General features: G+C 37.0%; 1 protein-coding gene across 3 annotated transcripts; it reads right to left on the bottom strand.

Annotated features, from left to right (window-relative positions):
* Nucleotides 1–310: 310 nt before the first annotated feature.
* Nucleotides 311–21,151, bottom strand: LOC142642019 (protein CHROMATIN REMODELING 4). 3 transcript variants are annotated; one of them, XM_075816367.1, is made up of 11 exons: nucleotides 20,849–21,151; nucleotides 19,177–19,518; nucleotides 17,710–17,811; nucleotides 16,784–17,566; nucleotides 16,496–16,600; nucleotides 13,593–16,370; nucleotides 12,996–13,147; nucleotides 8,320–8,434; nucleotides 4,168–4,250; nucleotides 3,072–3,732; nucleotides 311–2,960 (listed from the first exon to the last, which is right to left on the bottom strand). In XM_075816367.1, exons 2-11 carry the CDS (start codon nucleotides 19,393–19,395, stop codon nucleotides 936–938), a joined length of 7,023 nt encoding a protein of 2,340 aa, XP_075672482.1. In that variant the 5' UTR covers nucleotides 19,396–19,518; nucleotides 20,849–21,151; the 3' UTR covers nucleotides 311–935. The 3 variants fall into 3 exon arrangements, with proteins under 3 accessions (XP_075672482.1, XP_075672483.1, XP_075672484.1); XM_075816368.1 differs by having other exon boundaries at nucleotides 16,496–16,597; nucleotides 20,849–21,128; XM_075816369.1 differs by lacking the exon at nucleotides 17,710–17,811 and having other exon boundaries at nucleotides 20,849–20,987.
* Nucleotides 21,152–22,666: the final 1,515 nt, after the last annotated feature.

Raw genomic sequence — 22,666 nt, 5'->3', positions numbered from 1 at the left:
AAAAAAAAACAAAACAAAAACAAAAACAAATGAAGGCAAGAGGGGCTGATGGATTTTTTACTGGTGCATGAAACCTGAAAACATCTGAGTCATCCAAACTTTGGATACAACATATTATATTATTTTCACAATCAATTCCTCTCTAACAAGGGAGCTTTCCATCCTTGTGTCCATGAACTGTGGAAATCTCAATATTTTTCACAATTTTAACTTGCACCTGATAACTAGAAAACCTCTTTGGCTACATGGTGTCTAGTACATGTAGCCACTTTTGGACTGGTATTTGTCTCTTTCCCAATAGCACTGAAGATTCCTAATGAAAATTGCATGTAAATCAATCTGTTTGCCTTAATTCTACATTGAAACCAAATCAACTCTTAACACAGTTCTTTACAATTATAAATGGACCAGTTGAGAAAGAGAGATTTACATAATTGTTTCTCTAGAACCAAAAACTTGCTCATTCTGACCTCTACTTGCTTGCACTGTCCTAAAACTGCATTTCAGCAACAGGAGTTCGCTCATTTCAGCCTCTTGGATAAGCTATTCACTGCTTAAAGCTCTACTCCAGTACGAATGCAGTGGTGAGCCACATTGTTTTCTGACATGGCTGACAGGACTTTAGCACCAGCTCTTTGTTGTTTAAACCCGTGGATTTGACACCACAAAGATAATAATCTCATTGGTCGGAGATTAGAAGGAAAAAAGGAAGCTCAAGGATTGGAGCAAGGCAATGAATTAAGCAAAACCAAGCAACACTATATTGCATTTTTCTCTTAAGAAACTTTACATGAGATGTCCTAATAATCCTATATTTGCTAGTTCATAATTCACTGCATCATGCCTACAAAAATTCGAGCACATTGGTGAAAGAGCCTGAAACTTTAGTAGCATGAAAGAATAGCTATGTTCAAATTTTCAGTCTAATATTATAGCTATGATTCATGGTCACTCACAGGATGATCCGAGACAGTGCCCTCAGATGATATTTCCTCAACATCAGGCCGTTCAGTCCGAGGGGGATCTGAATGTGTTTTGCTGGAATCTCCACTTTCGGGATGTTCTACTTTCTCCCCAGGAACTGTACCCCATACACTAAGAGGGGAGTTCTGTTTAGCCTTCTTTTCCAAAATTGCATCTTGTGGGTCTGGAAATCCTACTAGGTCAACAGACGCTGGCACTGGGAGCTTGCTTTCAAGGAAGCTTGAGCTTGTCATGCCAGAAACTGATGATAAATGTGGGCCCGGAGCAACACATGATGCTACCAGCTGAAGCACTTCCGGAGATGGGGACAATCCCATGCTTTTTTTCTTCTGTGGGTGTAAATGTGATAAGGAAGATGATGGGTTTGTCATATTTAAGTTGAGAGGATGCAAGTTCAGGTCAGGTTCAATCTGTGGAAGCATTGAAAATGCTGGGGCCAATGGAATTGAGCTTGAAGCAGCATTGTCACCATGAATGTTTCTTTGAAAATCCTGACTATTTCCAACATCATCCGGTGGGACCTGCCTAAACAAATGTGACCTCCGTTTCTTTTTCTTCTTTAGGCTCCGTCTTGGATCCTTTGGTAGGGAAGGGGGCGGACCTGGGATCACAAAAGGAGGAATGGTTGACTTATCCTCCCCATATAGCAAACGAACTGAATGTGCTATTGCTGATACAGTGGGGGGCAAGTTGGGATCTGGGGGTTTTGCAGGAGCACTCACAGCTTCCCGTAGCCAATGGGGTAGTTTGTCCTTTGAAGAACTACTTCCAGCTGCTTCTTCACCCTTTAGATGTGAAAGATTCAGCCCTTTTTTAGGATCAGGAAGCAATCCTGAATTGGAGGACTCACCACCTCCTGAATTATGATGGGAATCACGCAAAATATTTAGTGATCTATCCAAGAGACTGGGCAACTTCCCATACTTTCTGGCGCTCTGTTCATCCTCCTTTCTCTGTAGATCAAAGCCACTTGAGCAATTTGAACCCAAGTTATTGGTTCCGGAAGAATTGAGCAGATTTGGCTTGTCAATGGGAGGTACATTTGAAGAAGTTCCTGGACGATCAGAAGGACCAGCAGAAGACTCCCCCAGAAGATTTGCCCGATATTTTTCTTGATTCCAAGTTGAAATTGGTACAAATTGGTCATTTTGCAACCCAAGTCGATCAGATGTTTCAAAATTTGGCAGGCTCGATGCAAGATCCCCAAAACCCAATTTCATGTCTGTCAGGTGGGCCTGAAATTTTGGGGGTGTAACAAGTCTACTTCCTTGCAATGCCCGGGCCATCATTCCATCAGAGATGCCTGGAAACAATGAAGATTTTGAAGACTTTGTTGGCTTCATTTTTGGAACAGGAAAGGCTGCCCCATCGAAGAGCTTAAGTTGTTCCTCCTCCCACCTTACTGACAAATCTCCTGGAGTTTTGTCGCCAGAAAATTTTAACCTACGGTCTCTAAGCATGGCCTCCCAATTACCTCGTCCATGCCTCCGAACACCGATCCACAGGTAATCAAGTTCATCTTCAGACCATCTTATTCCCCCTCTTGAATAATATTTAGACATGCTGCTTGATCCAGATCCTGTTCTCATCATTATGTTTTCAAGAACCTTCCTATGGTTTTCAGGGAATGAGGAAAATGTATTTGGCATCTGTCCAAGACCCAATGTGGGTGGCAACTCCCTCTCTTGCTGATTATATCTCGCTGCATCTTGTGCAGCGAATTTTAAGTTGGGCAGCAATGGTATCGTTGGGAGGTCTTGCATAGAACCATTCCCAGCTTCAAGTCTGCTACCTAATGACAAGCTAGGTAGGTAGTCAAATTGTGTTGGCATGGTCTTAGCTGAAAGTGGGAATCTGGGCAGCATTTTTTCATCAAATGGAAGGTTGGGAAGTGCCATCTTTTCTTGAAAATCTGAGAAAGTAGAACCAGAACTTTCCAAGCGTTCAGAAGATTTTCCTTTGACAGCTGGAGGGCCCTGCAAATAGAAAAGGGATGGCTGTTATGTACATATACAATGGTTGGACAGCATTTAAAAACACACACACACGCACACATATATAGAGAGAGAGAGAGAGAAAGAGTGTACTGGAGCAAACGGAAGACAATTATCAGGGATGCCATTCTTAAGACGCTGTTGCAAAAATTCAGCAGATGCATCTGGTTTTTTTGCTTTGTCTAAGGTAGAGTCCTGACATTTTACATCTGTCTCAATTGAAGTCCCGGAGCAAGGAGCTAAACTAAATGGAAACTCTGGTCCAGTTCCTGGCTTACTTTGTCTTCCATTTGATCTGGAAAAGGTCCGATATGATGGTTCTGTTTGATTAGCATTGGGAGCACACAGTCCCAGAACTGGTAACAAGTTACTGGTGGGCACTGAGTTTGTATAGCTCATGCTTTGAAATTGGTGACTTGGAAGGAAAATTTCAGGAGAGGGGTGACCAAGTGGATTAACAGGAAAATCCAGGTGACTACTCATTTTGTACTTTTGCATTCTGCTCAGCCTTAAAGGTGATTCAGTCTTACTCTTTGCAACATCTGCCGGCTGAACAATTTTATCATCCTCCAAGTCAATTACTGAAATCTTCTCTTTGATAGGTTGATCTAATTCAGTCGCATCCCCTTCCTTGGGATTTGAGGAAGGACATTGAGCGACTGAATCAGGTCCAGCCAGTCCCTCAGTAGGACGAGATTCTTCAACTGCATTCCTCTGAGCAAGCCGTTCTTTTTGTCTAGCACGGAGTTTAGCACTGTACAATGAAAACTAGATAGTAAATTGCAGAATCCAGCATCAAAACAACAACGATCCGAAAGTAAACTTGATCAATCTAACTAAGGGTGAAAAACGTTAATTTAACCACATACTATTCAATAATTTGAAAGTCACAATTTATTTCACAAGTACCAAAACAACAACAATAATAATAATACTTAAAAAATAAAATCTTAATACTTAAGAAAATTGCCAAATTGTTCTGACAACTTCATACTGAGGAAAAAAGCCTCCTTTTACGCTACCATGCTGCATTTTTTCCCAGCATTTTTTATTTTTTTTATTTTACCTTGTCAATTTGTCTTCTGGTCAACTACTTTATGTGCCAATGATAAACTATCCATGCTAAAAGTTTTCACTATGTTGCCTTCTCAACCAAACTCAATCACAGTAGAAAAGAATTTAAACTCACAACTTTGCTTTTAGAGCACGTCCTGCTGGTGTGTATTCCCGCTCAGGCTCTGGTTCCCGATCTCGTTCCTCTTCTCCAGCACTCTGATTTAACAAGCTTAACAATTAGGATACTGACTTGTTCACAAAAAAGAGACAAATTTGGAGCAAGTTCAAGTACCTATTCTGAAAGTTCTCACTAAATCATTGATAAAATGCACAATGAGTTTTTGCCTAGATGGTTCCAATTTTTAATCTAAGGGAGAAATTCCTTTACACCAATCATCAAAGTGATCTGATTCCATAAAATTTAAATTTTTTAAAAAGAAAAGAAAAGAAAAGATTATTTGATTCAAAAGGAGGCCAAAAAATGGCAGTGAAGGCCTTGAGGAAAGACATGATTGCCAAGATCAGAATATACAGTTCTAAATAAAGCTCCATGCAAACAACAAACAAACCGGCAAACACGTTGAAATCTTTTGATGCTGTGTGTCTGTGTCATGGTGTTTTCAATACAGTCATTTATCAAGCTCAAAAACAATATTTACAAAATTCTCTCAACAGGCCACAGATAACGAGTGATATCTTAAAGAACGTGTAAGCTATAAATTGGTCATTATTAGAAAATCATTTATTCACATACCTTGTGCATAGCCATGAAAATACCAGTCATGTTTTCTTATGGCATTACGTGTTTACTAAAACAGCGCTCCTTATGGTTCAATTACTATTTGTTTTAATATTACAAAACCTCATGTACTTTTTTTCATAAGTAATGTAAAATCTTTAAAGTACTAATCTCGTACATGGGAAGTATACAACAGAATAGCAAAGAAAAGAATGTACAGAGACGAAATAAAATTACAAAGCCTGAGAGATAGACTGAGAAATGAGTCATCTAAAAAGTCCGTGAAAGAAAATGTGGAGAAAGTATAGGATTTGGAGCTCCACTCATAGAGTCTTCATAAAGAGGAACTTGAGATTTGGTAAAGATAACTCCTTGCCCTCAAAAGTACAACAATTCCTCTCTTCCCAAATGCACCACATGAGACATGAAGGAGTGGTGCCCCACGACTCCACCTCTAAGACAGCCCAAAGTACCTTTCGAAGACTCCAACGTAGCAAGTACAGAATTGAGCATACATAACTCCAAATATGAAGAGTCAAATATTGTACAATCACTAGCAATAGTACAATGTAAGAGAATATGGGCCACTGACTCTCCATTAGACTTACACGTACACACCAGTCCACAATTATTATTGCCATCTTTCTTCAATTATCCAATGTCAAATTTTTCCTTGTGCTACATTCCAGATAAAGGTTTTGTTTGTTGTTGCTACAGTCCAGATGGAGGTAACTCCAGGTGAGGTTCTAGCTTTCCAAATGCACTTATAAGGAAATGGGGCGGATATTGCATTTCCTAACTAGACACTCTATAGAAACTTTGAACTTGAAATCCTTTCTTTGATGAGAGCTACACCAATCATCATCCGCCATATCAGTGACTTTCACTGCATGTAGATCATCAAAAAAGTGTTCCAACAATTCTATCTCCCAATCTAGCGCTTCTCCAAGGAAAAGTGGCTTCCAATGTAACTGACCATTTACCCACACCACATAGTCCGATACAAGGTCATGTCTATCTCTAGTAACTCTTAATAATTCAGGATATGTTTCTTTGAAAATTTCATTACTAGTTGAACGATCCTTCCAAAATAAATCTATAGATTTCAAATGTATTTCCATAAACCAACCCCATAATGGATTTTGACAACACCAGGGCCCCAATCAGCCCTACCAGTACCATATTTGCCATCAATCACCTTCATCCACAATGATTCCCTTCAACTAAATAATGCCACAGCCATTTACCTAGTAAGGCTTGGTTAAAGAGCAGAAGTTTTCTAATACCCAAACTCCACTGTTAGAATACAATGTAGACCAATTTACCAAATGGAGCTTGGAGTTTATGCTCACTACGAATACCACCCCATGAGAAATCCCTTTGTATTTTTTTCCAATTTATTGTCCATGCTAACAGGTATAGAAAACAAAGACAAGGAGAAATCTCATGTACGTAGGTGATGCAGTGGCAGGATGAGTTTTAGTGGCCTTCAATACCAATTTTGATATAGGATCTTTAGAAGTGTTAGAATTATGGTTAAGTGATTAAATTTACCATTTCCTAATGGCCTAACGTTTTGAGAAAATTGATAATTTAATATGGAAGCAAAGCAGGAGATCCTGAGTTTTATCTCTGGCTTTACCCTACCTCTCATTTAAAATGTTAAAAATCCCGTATGTTGGGCCTCCACATATTAAGGGTAAGTTTAGGGTCACACGTAAGGGAGAGTGTTAGAATTATGGTTAAGTGATTAAATTTACTATTTCCTAATAGTAATTTAAGCTTAAGCTTTTGGAAGAATCAGTAATTTAACAAAAAGTTTAACACTAAATTAGGATTCTTAAAAAATCTTGAAGAGTTCTTCCTTAGGGTTTGATATTTAAGGTTTTAGGTATACATGTTGGTCACACTTAAGTTGTTTTACTATCCTTCAGTATTTTTGCATGAAGTGATTGTTCTCAAAACTCAAACCCAAGCAATTAGCACTTGGAAACTCAAGGCCTTTTGTGATATGATAAAAATTTTGTTATAGGCACAAAAGTGGTGCAACCCAAGAGATTCCTAATCTCTAATACAAAAGAGTACCATCTAAAACTTATATTTTTTAAATAGTAAACAAGAGTACCCTCTAAACCTTTCTCACATTAGTTCATTTTTAGTAGGATTGAGTCAGAAGCTGAATCCTCTTTTCTCTGTCTTCTCTATTCCACTAAACTTAGTGATGGAGAAGATAAATTATGTTGGACTCCATCTAGAGACCACTCATTTGAGGTTAAAACATATTAAAACTGATCCCTAAGGACAGTACCCCTTTCCCTTGGAAGAGTATATGGGGGTGTTAGATATTGTTCCAAATTCCTTTTTGAGTTGGCTACTATTTGAGTTTTCTTGGTGTACAAGGAAGTTTATTCCTTTTAAAATAAGTAATTTAATATTCCTTATCCACCAAGAATTAGTTATTGAAATCTTATATATGCAAGAGCATAAAGGGTTTGGTGTGCTTCAATCCAAGAGGTCTTCCATTGGGAAGAGGAGAAGACTCTAAGAAGAACATTAGTAGGTTTCTTCTAGAATTGAAAGATACCCATGCGTGTGAGATAAGCTTGACTATTGTTTTTTTGGCAAGGGGTCTTGTATCTGTGGTTTATTCCCCAGGGGTGTGTCCAAAGGCCCTCCCTTGGTGAGGTTCCACATCATCAAAAAAATAAAAACAAATAAGCTTGACTATTGTTTGAGTAAGAGAACGCTGATGTGTTAGGGTGTTGAAATTGTGAGAATGTCCAACTTTTAAGTATTTATTGTTTGTTTTTAGAGTATTAGGATTTGAGTTAGTATTTGTTATGGATTTTAAGTGTGTTTGTGTTTCTAAGGTTTGTTAGTATTCTTTGTGTCTGTTTGTGAGGTTTAGTTGAAAGAGGTTGTAATCTAAATCAATGATGGTAAATTTTGTGAAATGATCTTGTATATGTGTGGGGTACAATGGGCCATGCCTAGATGGGGTGGTAGATATGCTCAATTGCTGGAAGGGACGTTTTGGCAGGCATTGTCATGCAGGCATATGGAATGTCATTCCCTTATGCATTATGCGGTGTATTTGGAGAGTACGGCACATAGTTTCATCTTTGTGAGGAAACAGTCGTAGAGTAGAAGATATTGCCATTGAAGAACTTATTAGACTGCTTAGCAGCTCTTCACTGTCTTTCTTTTTCTAACCTGTTTGAATTTCTTGATATTTTTATTAACTTGATTTTGGCATATCTTTTGTATGGTTCTGACTACATGGGTTGTGCCCCTTTATGCTTTTAAAGAATTTCGTTTACTTATTAAACAAAAAAAAAAAGCAGCATCAAGCTCAAACTGTCAACAATACTTAGTTCACGGGATTAACTATTCCATCAAGAAAGTTCAGGAGAAGGATTGATATGTATCATTATTAAAAACAAACTTTCTATTCTAGTTACATCTTTATGGACAATGTCACAGAAAATATACAGATATTACATAGACTTGGAATAGCCTCATGCTTAAGGCAGAAAGAAAAAGTACCTCACTCAATGCTTCACTTGGGTGTGGAGCATATGCTTCCCTGTAAGAAACGGCTTTTCGCTGGCGCTTCCCTCTACCAAGAGCTGCTTCCTCCTCCATTTGATATTTTTCCCACCTACAAAACACATTAAAATATATCAGACTTTTCAAGATAACAGTCTATTACTTCTAGTCACTATTTGAAAATCCAATGTTTTCCATGAGTAGAAGCTAAATTGTAGACAGATTAGGGTTAATGGCACATTCAGGCACAACTACATGACTTCAAATTACAGCTGCAAACAAACCACCCCAATCATGAATAACACTTAATTCAAACTTGCCTACATAATGTGAGCCAGTTTCAAGCCAAATATTCAAGATGATTCATACAAAATCCAAGCACAAACAACCAATTTTTCAGCTTAAAAAGAAGGCAGTCACAAACATTATAGCATGTTAGAAAAATACTGATGCAGTTGAAAAGGTCTAATAATGGCATGTAGATAGGCAAGATGTGAAATGAGAGTAAATATTAGGGGAAATCACACTTTTCCACCCTAAACTTACCCCATTTTACACTTTGCCTCCTGAATTGTTGAAATGCACGACTGACCCCCCAAAGTAATAACTATGCCTCACCTTCCCCCTGCCGTCTGTTTTGGTATAAGTATGACACAATTAAGTATTGAAAGACAAATTTACCCCTCCAAAACAAAAGGTAGAGAGGTAAATTGGTTTTTTGATACTAAATTCTGTTAGACTTTTTTTTTTTTTTTTTGATAAGTAAACTAAATTCCGTTAGACTTAACAGCAAAACAGATGGCATGGGGTTAAGTGTTACAAAGTTTTTGATTTGGGAGTTGATTGAACGTTTTGATAGTTCAAGGGAAAAGTGTAAAATGAGGAATGGTTTAAGGTGGAAAAGTGTAAATTCCTCTAATATTTAATAACCTAAGAGGAATGAAACAAGAGAAAAATGTTCAGACTTTTTAAAAAGAGAGTATTGGCCTCATGGTGAGACAGAAGCAGAGATTTGAACTAATGACCTCCACTTCATGAGGCATGGTTCTTGACCAATTGTGTTACCCCTTGGGATTGACAACCGTTCACAAACTTGACAAAGGGCATTTCAAATGTTTTCTGCCCAAGCATGATTGTGATTTGTGGAAGCGACTAGAATCTCTGAACATGATGACATAACTAAGGCCAGCCAGTCCAAAAACAAGCTGCTCATTCACAGAGGTAGCCAAGTTTGAAAGCAAGGTGGGAAGCTTGAATCAAGCTTGAGTGCAGCTTAAAAAAAGATCATATTTCAACCAGCTTAGCGTGAGAACACTGATGGTTGGTTTGGCATGGTTTAGTTTAGTAGTACTACCTCTAAAAGTCCCAAGTTTGATGGAGATTTTTTTGTGAATGTGGCTCTATGTAAAGATAAAATGAGACAACTTCAGCAGGTTTGTGTGTGTAAATGAGTTTGAAATTGGGTTTAGGCTTAAATTTTAAAACCCAACAAGGTTTGGGATTTTGGCCTTTGTATCCAAACCCAATCTGATTATACAAATTAATTATAAATTATTTCTAGCATAGTCAAAATTCATGAAAATCCTATTTTTCTATAACCTTTTTCTACCATTATTATCATGTTCTTTACCCGCTAGGGTGCAGCCTAATGGTTGGAGGCTTGGGACAAGCTGTAAGCCCAGATATCCTAGGTTCAATCCCCACCAGGAGTTCCTAGAATACTGATACACAGTTTAGGATAGTGGGGTTGTGTATCCGTGGTTTACTCCTCGAGGATAGGTCCAGAGGGCCCTGCCCTGGCAAGGTTCGATGTCATCAAAAAAAGAACATTATTATCATATTCTTTCTCATCTCACCCCCTTATGACACATATATTCATGTGCAATTAAAAATTTAATTTGTTATTTTGCATCTTTAATATCTTAAGATAGTTTGAATAATATCAATTTTGTTTGTATCTTGATATTTAAGGCTTATGACAAATTATACAGCAAGTTGGGGATGAATGATGAAGAAAAGAATATTTATAAACTTGCTAAGGCAAGGGAAACAAAAACAAGAGACTTCAATGGTGCCAAGTACATTGGATATGAAGATCAAAGTGCATTAGTAAAAGAATAGAAGATTAAAGAGATATGGATAAAGTTATCTTGATAAATTTTTTAGTGGAAACGATACAAAATATGGGAGCAAATTGAGTAACCCAATTGAGGGTAGAAACCATAGGTTTGTTTGAAGAATTAGAACAGCGAAGATAAAGCGCATGATGAAAATGGGAAAAGCCATGGGACCCAAAGAAATCCCCATTGAAGTTTAGAAGTGCTTGCCAGATGATAGTGTATGTTGGTTACAAACCTTTTCAATATGATCTTTAGTGTTAACAAAAAACCTAGTGAGTGAAGGGGAAGTACTCTAATACCTATTTATAAGAAAAAAGAGACATTCAATTGAGGTAGAAGCATCACAATTGAGTTTCTTGTTACTATAGGTTTGTATCAAGGATAGGCATCAAGTTTTATGTCTCTCAGCGCTAGAGATAGATGAGCTTACTAAGTGTATGCTTTTTGCATATGTTATAGTTTTGGTGGATGAAGCTAGAGGTAGAGTTAATTTCAAGTCAGAAATTTGGTGAAATGCTTTAGGATCTAAAGGCTTTCAATTAAGTAGAACTAAAACATAGTACATGGAATATAAATTAAATAAAAGTAGAAACAGAGATGAAGGAGCTGTAAGATTTAATGGTCAAGAGATGCTAAAGAGCTTGAGCTTTTAATATCTTGGGTCAATGATTAATAAAGATGGAGGTATTGAAGAGGGTGTAAATCATAGGATAAGAGTAAAATGTATGAAATCAAGAGATGCAACAAGATTATTGTGTGATTGTAATATAATTACTAAGTTAAGGAGAAAATTTTAAAGACTGCTATAAGATCAGCTATGTAAATCTAAATCATTTGAAATCATTTTGGGCTATATGTTTCCAATGGATACAGGTTTAAGAGGCTTCTTTTTTCCCATCCCGGCTTCTTCTGTCCCACTCCAAACCTAACTAATTACGATTTCATAGCTATATATTTATGAAAGCAGGAAAACTAACTAAAACTAGTCCTGCCATTGCTGTCATAGAACTAAAATGATGGTATAGAAAGGAGTGGTGGTGCAGACAGCAAGATGCACTGAAATTAGTTCTAATTTGAATTTTGAATTTTGAAATTTCATTGATGTAAGTTTATCCTAATTGAGGATTATGGTGGATTATATTTTGTTTTTGAATTATTTTCCACATTTATGAACCCCTAGAAAGCCTATTTAAAAGGGCTAAACATAGAAGACAGATTATGTTGCTGCAATGGGGAATCAGTGGATCATCTTCTACTTCATTGTAAGTTTTCACGCGCCTTATGGTGTGAAGCTTTTGAAGTGTTTGGGATTCAATGGGTAATGCCAAAGTCAGTTGGCTCTCTTTTCTTTGCCTGGAGAAATTGGTTTGGAAAGCACCTTTCAACCATATGGAATATGGTCCAAGCATGTTTAATGTGGTTAGTTTGGCAGGAATGTAATACCCGCATTTCTAAATAAAAAGAGAGACCATTAGACCACTTAAAATCTCTTCTCTTCCGTACTTTGTTTCAATGGACTCGTATTTGGTGGTGTAGGAATTGTATTTCAATTTCTGAATTTTTAGGGGATGTTTGGTAGAGTAGTTTGAAATGAAATTTTTGTACTTTAAGATGAGATTTTTGTAGTTTTTTGAAATACATGTAGGTGAAAAAGTGTGTAATGTTGTTTAAAATGTAAAAATGTGAGTTTGAAATGGGTGACCAAACAGGCCCTTACTTTCCCTTTATTTTAGTTCTTGATTTGGTTGTAATTGTTCCTCGTTCAAAGTGTTCACCATCGTGAACATGATGTTCAATTTTTTTCAATAAAAGTATTATTACCTATCAAAAAAAAAATTAAATTAGAATTTTTCCAATTGTTGAGTGCTAATTCTTAGCAACTTAGGTACTGATTCATAAGTTTTTCTGCTTGGTGTTGATTCCAAGGAAACTCTAAGGCTCTATTTGGTTGGAGGATAGAAATATTTGCATTTTTTACCATGTGTCTTTGGCAGAGAAGATACAAAAGTGGAAAGATAAAGAGTAAATTGCTATTATGTCATTATTAAAAGTAGAATGATGAAAAAGTAGTACAATTTTGTACTTTCCTTCTCATTACCATTTTCTCTCCCATTTTTTCCCAAATATGAAAGGAAAATAAATGGTAGGCTCAGGTGGAAACCCCATCCACCCATTTTCTTTCCTCTACCTTTTTGCTCCAACCAAACAATGGAAAATTACATTTTCCTCGCCCTTTTTCTTCCCCCATTTTCCACCTTCTCTCCTTTCAACCCAACCAAACATAGTGTAACTGTTGATTCTTAGGGCCTATCCTTTACTTTCCATTCAATTGTTTTTCCTAAATTCCTAATCTATTTCCCCTTCCTATTCCTTTTTTATCTGCCCTGCATTACTTTTCCTCCCAAACCTATTCTTCTCTTGGATGCAATGAAATTAGTATAAATTAAAAGCAGATAGGACAACCTATTACAAAGTTCAAGTGTCACAGACTAGCAGTACTAGAGTAATACATAAAAACTCTGGAACTAACTGATGGCAGGAAAAACTCCTAACCTCAGACGCAAAAGTCTATCCCATTCATTTTCTTCTGTACCAGTTACTGCATTATCCTTCTCAGAATTTGGTGCACAAATATCATCAGTAACAACAGGAGGAGATTCAGCTCCTCCTTGTTCTTCTGTTGGTTCATCGTTCCATTCGACCGCCTGGTTAAAAGATCAATTGAAAAGAAGCAAAAAAAAGGAGATTAGATTCTACATAGCTTGTCTATATAGTCATTAGAAACAACTTCCCGGAAAAAAAAAAAAAAAATGAACAATATGAAACAAGAAGGTTAATCTACCAGAAATCAACAAAGCAAAACAATCATCAGAGTGAAGAGATTTAAATAAGTTTATCTACAACTATTTGGAGCACTTAAAAAAGAAACATGAGTCCCATTTGTAGCTACTTAAGAGGAGAGAGAAGCAGGCAATAAAAACACATCAACAACGTTTTAAAAAAAGAAATGTTTCGCATTGCAAAATTTACATACATTTTATGTCAATGGAACACATGAAACTATAATAAATTGTGATTCCAAGTAAACATTGATGAAAGATTTCAAAATTAAAAAAGTGCAATCACTTAGACATAAGATTAATTGATCACCTTCACTGAACCAAGCATGTCATTCTCTGAATCCCCTTCAGCAATATCAGTTGATCCAGACTGAAGGTTTGAACGGTCAAGCAACTTTAAAATTGCATTTTCATCCCACAATATCCTGCTGCTGCTCTCCGTACATTTGTCCTTGTAGACATCTCCCAGACCACCAGTCCTCTTCCTATGCTTAATGTCTGTATCTATTACTGCCTCATCTTTGTTCCCATTATTTTCTCCTGTATCTTTCCCATTTGTGGTAGGAAAATCATTAAAAAGTTCTTCTGTTCCCCATTTCAGAATATCTTCCACTTCTTTCTGTGATCCAGACTTATTCACGAAAAGCTGATCAAGCATCAATTTCTTCTTTGCAAGCTGCAAAATACGCTCTTCAACACTAGCACGAACTACAAGTCGGTATACCAAAAGTCTATTTGATTGTCCAATTCGATGTGCACGATTCATAGCTTGGATATCAGCATGTGGATTGAAATCAGAATCATAGATAATGACAGTGTCAGCAGTTGCCAAATTGATCCCAAGGCCACATGAGCGCGTTGATAACAAGAAGACAAACCGACTTTTATCTTGGTTAAAGCGCGCAATTGCTGTTTGACGATCAGCCACTGCAACAGAGCCGTCCACTCTCTCATATGTTTTAGGCCCAAATTCTATTGTCAAATAATCTTCAAGAATATCAAGAAGCTTAGTCATCTGTGAAAAAATAAGGACTCGATGACCTTCCTTATATAAGATCTTAAGCATAGAGTGCAACAAGGTCAACTTGGCTGAGGCTTTTATCCGCATTTCATGAAGGAATTCTACTGACCCAGAATCAGGTTCAGTACCGGGTATGAGATACGGATGATTGCAAACTTTTCTTAACTGCATCACAATATTTAGCATTGATTGCTGGGCAACCCCTTTCCCAATATTCCGCAATATCTGATAGTTCTTTGTCAGCATTGCACGATAGTATTCTGCTTGGATGGATGACAACTCCACAGGAACCATTCGTTCAGTCTTAGGAGGAATATTTTGCATTGCATCTTTTTTAAGCCTTCGAAGCATATGTGGAGCAACAAGTTTCTTCAATTCATCGACTTTTTCGGCAGTTGTAAGATCATTAAACTTCTCTTCAAATGCCGATAGAGAAGGAAATGAAGTTGGCTGCAAGAAGTTAAGCAAGTTATACATCTCACCAATATTGTTTTGAAGAGGTGTACCAGTCAACAGTACACGATGTTGGAAGGAGAATGAATTCAGCAAGCTGAAAAGCTTACTTCCAGAATTCTTCAGACGGTGGCCCTCATCAACCACAAGAACTTCCCAAGGAACTCCACGCAGATGAGAGGAATCAGCAAGAATCATTTCATATGTAGTTAAAAGAACATTAAACTTATAGGCAGCCGTTTTCTTATTCAACTCACTTGGATCACTAGCATGCCACTCATATTGGCGGATAATGGCTCTTGCTTTTGCACACCCATGATACTCCACAACATTCAAGTTGGGAGCCCATAGTGAAAACTCAGCAAGCCAGTTAGGCATTGTGGAAAGTGGAACCAATACTAAACAAGGCAGAGTAGCTTTAAACTCAACATACAGAGATGAAATAAAAGCGCAAGCAGAAATTGTTTTCCCAAGCCCCATTTCATCAGCAAGTATCACATTTTTGGATTTATACCAACATTTTCGCAACCAATTGAGTGCTTCTAGCTGATGGGGAAATAATGAACCTCTTAGTTCCTTCGGTTGCTCTGTGAGTGTAACTACTTCATTTTGCTGACAGTCACCCTTCCCCCTTAGTGAAGCATCCTTCGGAGAACCTTTTTCCAACGTATGGCATTCAAATTGATTAAACAGATCAATCAGGTGCAAAGATTTTTGAAGAACAGGTTCATCTAATCTTTCCCAAGTGCATTCATCATAAGGGAGACCAGTCCATTTTACAAAAGCTTCACCATTGCCAAGTTTGGAATTACGGAGAGCAATCACCCGTTGAGGCTGCTTCCAGCGTTCCTCACAGATATTTATTACAGCTGTCCCATACTTTGCTTTGTAATTGTCAAGTTTCCTCTTTGCCAGAACTTTGAGCTCAGATTCAGAAATCCAACTATTATGAATATGAGACTTCCCAGCCCACTTAACTAAAAACTCATAAGATACCTTCTCTCCATCAACACAAGCAGATTCAGCCAGGGTGGGCTCCTGAATTTTGTTTTCTGCAGAGCTTCTCATTCCCATTTCTAAATCCACTTCTTTATCATCTTTGGTTTCATTAGAGACATGTGTTTCATAAATTTTTGGAACTTCATCAATATCTTGATTTCTCAAACTGACATCAGTATTCTCCTCCGTAACCATTCTTTCATTTGCCTTTTCAAAATCCTCTGTAGTTACAGCAGATCCATCTTGATCTTTACCATTTATAGCACAAGAATCTAAATCCTTGATATCTTTTCTTAAAAGATCCATGGCATTTCCTTTTTTACATTCTTTGGTTGCAGATCTTCTGTATACGTGTATTTTATCCACTTTCATTTCATTCTTCAAGCTTTCTTCCCTGTCAAAACTCTTATCAATATTCTGACAACCCTCAGTATGATTTTCAGCAGCTCCTACATCTAAATCAGTATCACAAGCAGAATTTTCTTCTGAGAGTCTGTTTTGAGTTTCTGAAATTAGTAAGTCCTCAGAACGCAGGTCATCAGCTACATTCACAGATAAGTGACGTGAAAGGCCCGTGTAATCGCCTTGAACTCGACACCCCAGAACCCGATCAACCTGCATGTAGACATATAAGAAATACAAAAATATGTCATGATATTCACAATTGGCCCGCATAACCTATATTTAAGACACTTAACACATAAAATCTAACAAACTTTGTGCTGAAGAGATTCATTTACCTGCAGAGTTTCAGTGGCAACACTTTCTCCACAGATTACTGTTTCATCAACACGACCTTTTTTGTTTAACTCATGTGATAGGTTTGTTGCTTCCTGAGGAAGCTTCTGCATCAAAATAAATATATTTACTAATCATATTCAAAGAAAAAAACAACAGAAACATTGCAGCAACTACCATTTTTATTCTCCAATGCTTTCAAGTTTCCGGGGGTTTCTAATCTTTTCTGGAAAAACACAGAACAAATGTACACATATAAATACTCACACAAGTAGGAGACAAAATGATACCTCATCTTTCCTCTGGGCATCTGAACTCTTTGTTCCAAGATCCTCCTTTGACAAAGCTGTGGAAACCTCATGGTTGATAGACTTACGCTTCTGCAGTGATTTACTAGTTACAGGGCTGTCAGTATTTGCTTTGGATTTACGTTTCTTAGAAGAACTAAGAATAGATTTTCCCTTATCAGTCCTATGCTTCTTTTGACTGTCTTCATTATTCGATTTGGGTTTTCTTTTTCTATGTTCCTCAGTGGCAGCACTGATTGCAAGAACCAGAGTTCTTCCTGGAGAGACATTTTTACTAGATAAATCAGGCTTTACCTCAGGAGCTTCCTCAGGAGCTTCCTCAGTTGCCTCTGTATTTGTCACTTTAGAATGAGATGAAGTTTCCCTAGCAGGAGACATTGACTTCCTGTCTACAGGGGAGTCTGTTGGAGATATATCAGGCTTCTTCTCATTATCATCATGCACACATGCTGCACTACCCTCTAGCAAACCAGGAGATGGATGACTTGGCTTGGTGTTACAGGATATATCTATTTGGGGGGAGACAGGTTTCTGTTCAATTAGTTTGACAGATTTTCCTTTGCTGGAGGACCTTTTCCTTGCAATAATGGAGCTTCCAAAAATACGGGATACTTTGGCCATGTCAGACTGAATTCCAGTTTTTGATTTTCCAGTGACTATCTTCGTCCTTGCTCGTTTTGAAATCGTATCAAGTTGGCTTATGGACTTTAAAGGGTCATTTTTCAGACAGCAGCTTGGACATTGCCACTTCCCCATTGGAATGCGCTTCATTTGATTAAAAACACACACAATAAAAAATCATAACAAGAAAATAACAAGTGTCGAGAGTGGCATATATGACTAGGAAAAAAATTATAAATTAGATAGCCCTCAAGTTAGCTAGCTAAAGATACATTAACTAAACATACCTTTAGAGGTGGATTAAGGCACTGGAGATGATAGGTCTGGGGACAACTATCACAACACAACAAGTTGCCACCAAGATCACAGATCACGCATTCATAGTAATACTGGAAGACAAAGAAATTGGGTAGAGCAAAAGGGGGAAGTAGTTAGTTAATGCTTGACCTGCAGCCACTATTGCAAGGGACAGAAAGCAGAAAGACTCTTTTTTATAAGTAATTTTATTGAAAGAGTGCCCAAAAAAACCCTAATGGTCCATTTGGTTGGGTAGAAAAGGGGAAGGATGGAAAATGAAAGTTTTCCTTTGTTTGGTGCGGTGAAAGAGGGAGGATGGAAAACGGGGTGTGTGGAGTTTTCCAACTGGGCCCACCAAAAACCATCCTCCCAATTTGGGAGGAAAAGTGGGGAGAAAATGTTTTTCACTTGGAATTTACTATTTTACTTTTCCATCATCTCTACTACAGAAAACTAGAACATTTTCTATACTTCCACTTTTCCATCATCTCTACTAAACACACGAGAAAACTAGAACATTTTCTATACTTCAACTTTTCTATCCTCTCACTTTTTAAGCTCCCAACCAAATGGACCCTAGCTTTAACAAGGACAACCATTTTAGTTGGCAAGTGTTTCATACAGTCACAATAATAATATTAACAGAACTTGCTCAGCTGACATAAAAGGATAAGTGCAGCATGTGAATAAAACTAAAGTTCTTTTTATTTAAAGGTAAGCTAGGCATGGTTGTCTTTATATCTGTTAAAACAAGTGGAAGAAACAATCTTAAACTAAATCGATTCCTATTTCAGTGGATCAAACCCTTAAACCACCTTATTCTTAGTATGCAAAACTAAGAACCAATCAAAAGTTTGACAGTATGAACACTTCTTTTGAATTACAAGGAAAAAGCTACGTAGTTTTATAGCTTTGGAGCATTTTTTAAACATATTGATAAACATAAATTTCAAAGCTACATATGAGTAACAGATATATTATGGGAGCCCACAGAAACTAATTATCAAGCAACATCAAAAACAAGCAAGAGCTCAAGAAATCACTTCAATGAGCCCAGAGTGATGATTTTCTGAATACTCTTTCACCTGAAGGTGTCAAGGATGTTTGAAAAAAATACAATCAAACAATAGTGATATAACCCATGCCAACAGGAAAAGGAAAAGGAATGCACAAAAAAGCTAAATCCAGCATCAATGATAAAGCAACTCCAGCAACAGCAGTTCTTATTAAGTGCTTCAGTTCAGTAGAAGGGGTAATATGATTACACAATGTTATGTTAAATTGCATCACGTATAACTTAATGTAGAACTTCCAGCATGGAGCCTATGACATTTGTAACCAAAAAAATTCCTCTTGAATACATGTTTAATCAATAAAAGGTGCAACATCTTGAAAAACATTCAGCAACTAAAAGAAATAAACAATAGAAAATGATTTTCGCACGGAAGATAACCTACCCCATCATTTCCTTTCTTCTTGGATAAAAATTGCTCAGAATTAATTTCACCCTTTAGCCTGCGTTTAGCTGAAGAATTATTCTTTGGGGATTCTGGTGCCACGGAGCTGTCTTCTTTACCATTGGATAGACCTGATCCATAAGGGAGTTTTCTCCGTTTGCGCTTTAAGACCCAGTTTTTGTTAATCATTTTACTAGCCGATGAATCGCTTTCCTTCATCTTTCAACCTGGGTCTTTCATAGGTGGATCAAAGGTATAGCAAGTATATCACAAGTCCGCAATAAGGTTGATGCATCAAAGCTTCTAGACAGCATTCTGCTGCAAGCTCTAAAAGTTTTGTTCCTGCAGCATAACAATTTAGCAGCAAACAGCATAAAGATCAAGTCATACATTTACAGTACACGGAAACAAAGATCAAGTAAACAAAATGCAAGACTAACAAAATATTGGAATTGAACCCCATAGTAACAGCTTTCATATCACATAAATTAAATGTGAAAAGAGCTCAATAATCAAGCACAATGCGTGGCCAAAAAAAGAGTTCCACTGACAGTGGCAGAAAAAACATGTGCCTACAGAGGAAAGATAGGAACCATGCGACAAAAGGAAAAATATGAAGGCGCAGACTACAGGGTCCATTGCAAATTGGTGCCAACTCTAAATAACTGATTACTACACAGACACATAAAGACATTGCTTTCTAAGACTGAAACAAATGTCATTAAGCGGAGAATTTCCAAATCACTAAGTATAGCACAGAAAATGTAGATATAGGACCAACATCAATTTAAAGTTCAAGAAACATTATACAAGCTTGATTCAGTACAAAAAACAATGCATTTCTGCAAGCAAATTATTTGTTTGTCTCACACTAAATATAACACATCAAGGCACAAACTAGTGGTTCACACAAGAGTTTCACTCTGTAGCTTGCCATGCCAAAAGCGGACACAGAAAATTAGTTCAATAAGAAGTACTAGAACACGTTGAAGCAAGAACAATCCAAGATACAATACCAGGCAATTAATTCATGGCTACCGCAACAAAATGAATCGAACTCATTAACTCTTTAATCGAAAAAGAATGCACGGGTACAAATTCACTACGTATAGCAGGAGATTCAAAGATAAATAGTACATTCTGACATGCCCAATATAAAAGTAGCATTAGAAAAACTTATAAAACCCATTCAAAAAGCCAATAATCAACTACTAAGAGGAAAAATCACTGCCAAATCCAAACCCAATAGTTGAATCTACTAAACCATCTATTTCAAGCCACGAGTCATTCAAAATGACTACATACACCGCAAAAGAGAACAACAATGCTGAAATTCAGGAACCAAATCACATCAATCTCAGCATGCACACACATTCAGCTCACACTAAACCCCAGAACACCCACTTATCCCACAACCCCACTCCAAATACCTAATTCACCAAACTCAGCTAACACACCAAAAGACACCAACTTTAGCACCAACAATCACAGCGCAAAAACCCAATATCCAAACAATCCAACAACATTCACACCAAAATGAGCATGAAAACTCACCTGGGTCAGCTCAAATTCACACAAATAAACAAATACCCACAAAAGTACAAACCAAGGAACAAGCAAAAAAAAAAAAAACTGAAAAATACACAGTACCCAGTTGAATTCAGAAGCTTACCAGTCTTATTGTTGGATCAAAGAGCAAACTTCATCAGATTGAGATAGAGATATAGAGAGAGGTGAGCAAGATTAGGGTATAGAAAACTTTGGAGATAGATGAGAGATACGAGAAACAAAGAAAGAAAGAGAGAGAAAGTGTATAGGAGACAAACAAATAAATATATGTAGAGAGAGAGAGAGAAAGGGAGAGTTTAACTTTAGAGAGAGAAAGTTTTTAGAGAGAGAAGCATACAAATACGGATTCGCCGGGGTCATAGGACGGGGTTACACTCTGACATGGCAGCAAAGATAGAGAGAGAGAGAGAGTATGTGTTGGTGTTGATGTTTGTTTTTGTTGTTGTTGGTGTTGCCGTATGTTGTTGAACCTCAAACCACTCAACCAATCACAACACACCACGTGTCACACTCCTCTCACACTCCCTCTCTTTCTCTCTCTGTCTCTCCCTCTCTCTCTCTCTCTCTCTCTCTTCTCCCCATATTTTCCTTTTCTTTTCCTTCATTCTCTCTTTCTTTGCTTTTCTCTCTCTCTCTCTCTCTGTGAAGAGTCTTTCACTCTTTTCTTTGCTTTCTCTCTTTGCTCATTATAGCCGCCATCAATTGCTACCTGCTCTTTGTTAATGCATTTGTTGATGTTTTTTGTGTTTTGCTTTTGCTTTTTTTTTTTTTTTTCAACTTTTTCCAAATTGCAGCCTTTGTTTTGATCTTTTTCTTTTCTGGGTGTTTCCTTTCCTCTTTTGTTTAATATTCCATACATTTTCTCGGTCTCCATTTTGATGGCTTACCCTATTTACAGCTACGAACATAAATGGTACTAGAATTTTGACTAGTTGGGTAAATGTGCATTATTAGCGTGTAGTTATCTTGGCCACTTTTCTTTTTTTTTCTTTTCTATTCTTTAATAAAGGTTGAGAATAGATTATGATGTTTGCTATGTTTGGATATGAGAATTGAGAAGATTTAAATTTTAAAGGAAGCTAATTACTAGTAGTATTTAGCCTATCAGGTATAAAAAAAATAAATAATAATAAAAGTTCCCTTTATTGTTTTGAGAAATGGTAAGGAAGAGTAAGTTACCGTTATGGAAGATATGGAAAGCACCAAGTGAATTAACTATTTGCTAAAATTGTATGTGTGTGTATGTTTTAGGTAAGTTTCAATAGAATCTTGTAAAGTAAAAACAATTATAGATATAGCAATGCATGGCATGAATGAAAAGCTAAAGGGAACTGCCCTTCATTTATATGGGTTTTGTTAATAGAATATTTTTTTCATCAATAAGTGGGAAGAAGTAATTTGAACGATATTCTCTTATATCGGTCAATAAGATAGTGACATTTTTTTTATTTTTTATAAAGAGAAATTTTCATTAAACAAATAAAAGAGAAACATCTATTTTCCAAGCATCCCAATCTAAAGAAGGGAGAGATGAGTTATTACATTTTAAAATTAATTTTGGAGAGTTGCACACTTGCCTGTGGCATTGGCAACACTTAATAAGTTTTCTTTTAAGATTTGGGCACCACTACAGCAAAGAAGGGAAAATTAACTCACCCAAGCCACAAAATAGAAGTTGCCGCAGAGGCGCACTGCGTTTGAGAACCCACTAATGAGCGGAGACAAGCACGTCTCGGAGTAGAGCTTGTGGATTGGTTAATCGTGTGCTGAGAGAAAAAGTTTAGATTGACACCCACAAAACTCAAGTTATTTTACAAAACAACTAATCTTTTTTTCTCTTTTTTGAGAAACTACAAAACAACTAATCACATAGTGACATGAAGCTCCCAATAATATTTCATGCATTTAATATGCATGATCT

This window comes from Castanea sativa, chromosome 7 (genome assembly GCF_040712315.1).
Source record: "Castanea sativa cultivar Marrone di Chiusa Pesio chromosome 7, ASM4071231v1".
Classification (NCBI taxonomy): Eukaryota; Viridiplantae; Streptophyta; class Magnoliopsida; order Fagales; family Fagaceae; genus Castanea; species Castanea sativa.
Note: the sequence above shows the minus strand (reverse complement) of the source record. Positions and strands in the feature narration are given on the sequence as shown.